The sequence below is a fragment of the Arachis ipaensis genome, chromosome B10 (genome assembly GCF_000816755.2).
Source record: "Arachis ipaensis cultivar K30076 chromosome B10, Araip1.1, whole genome shotgun sequence".
Taxonomy (NCBI): Eukaryota; Viridiplantae; Streptophyta; class Magnoliopsida; order Fabales; family Fabaceae; genus Arachis; species Arachis ipaensis.
The window spans coordinates 36,598,000-36,598,716 of record NC_029794.2 but is presented as its reverse complement, the minus strand read 5'-3'; the positions used below and the strand labels follow the sequence as shown (position 1 = coordinate 36,598,716).

At 41.0% G+C, this 717-nt stretch overlaps 1 protein-coding gene across 1 annotated transcript in view; it reads left to right on the top strand.

The window, feature by feature from the left end:
- The window catches only part of LOC107623878 (probable 2-oxoglutarate-dependent dioxygenase At5g05600), a 2,200-nt gene continuing 1,565 nt past the window's right edge, over positions 83-717 (top strand). Inside the window, exon 1 of the mRNA XM_016326273.2 lies at positions 83-694. Within this exon, the coding sequence (XP_016181759.1) occupies positions 225-694 (470 nt within the window). The 5' untranslated portion in view covers positions 83-224. The remainder of the gene's footprint in view (positions 695-717) is intronic.

The following is a 717-nucleotide window of genomic DNA, read 5'->3' as shown; positions in this document are numbered from 1 at the left end:
TGAATTTGTGGTAAAAAGTCTTGTGATTTTGTATAACTTTTTTCTTCTAGAAAGAATGAATGAACTTTTCGTTTAAGAAATCAATAATTGGAGAAATGAAAGAAAGTGAGTCACCTAGCACAAAAACTCATTCCTACTTACACACTCACACTTGAAAGTAATATATCATCACAATTCATCATCATCATCATCATCATCATCATAGTATAGCATAGCACACAGCCATGGGAGTAGACATCGACCAAGCTTTCGTCCAAGACCCACAACACAGACCGGGTCTCTCCATAACCCAAGCTCAAGGAATTCCATTGATCGACCTCTCCCCAGTAACAACAACCAACCCTTGTCCTTCTTCCATGGACGCGCTGGTGAAGGAGATCGGAAGCGCGTGCAAGGAATGGGGATTCTTCCAAGTTATAAACCACGGTGTTTCCATCCCTCTGAGGGAGAAGCTTCAGGAAGCTTCCAAGAAGTTCTTTGCACAAAGCTTGGAAGATAAGAAGAAGGTTAGCAGAGATGAAACGTCTCCAAGCGGTTACTATGACACTGAGCATACAAAGAATGTTAGGGATTGGAAGGAAGTCTTTGATTTTCTTACAAAAGATCCAACCCTTGTTCCTCTCACTTCTCATGAATCTGATGACAGACTCGTTCACTGGACTAATAAATCTCCTCACTATCCTCCAGGTTTCAGGTATTTTCATCGCCATAAAATTA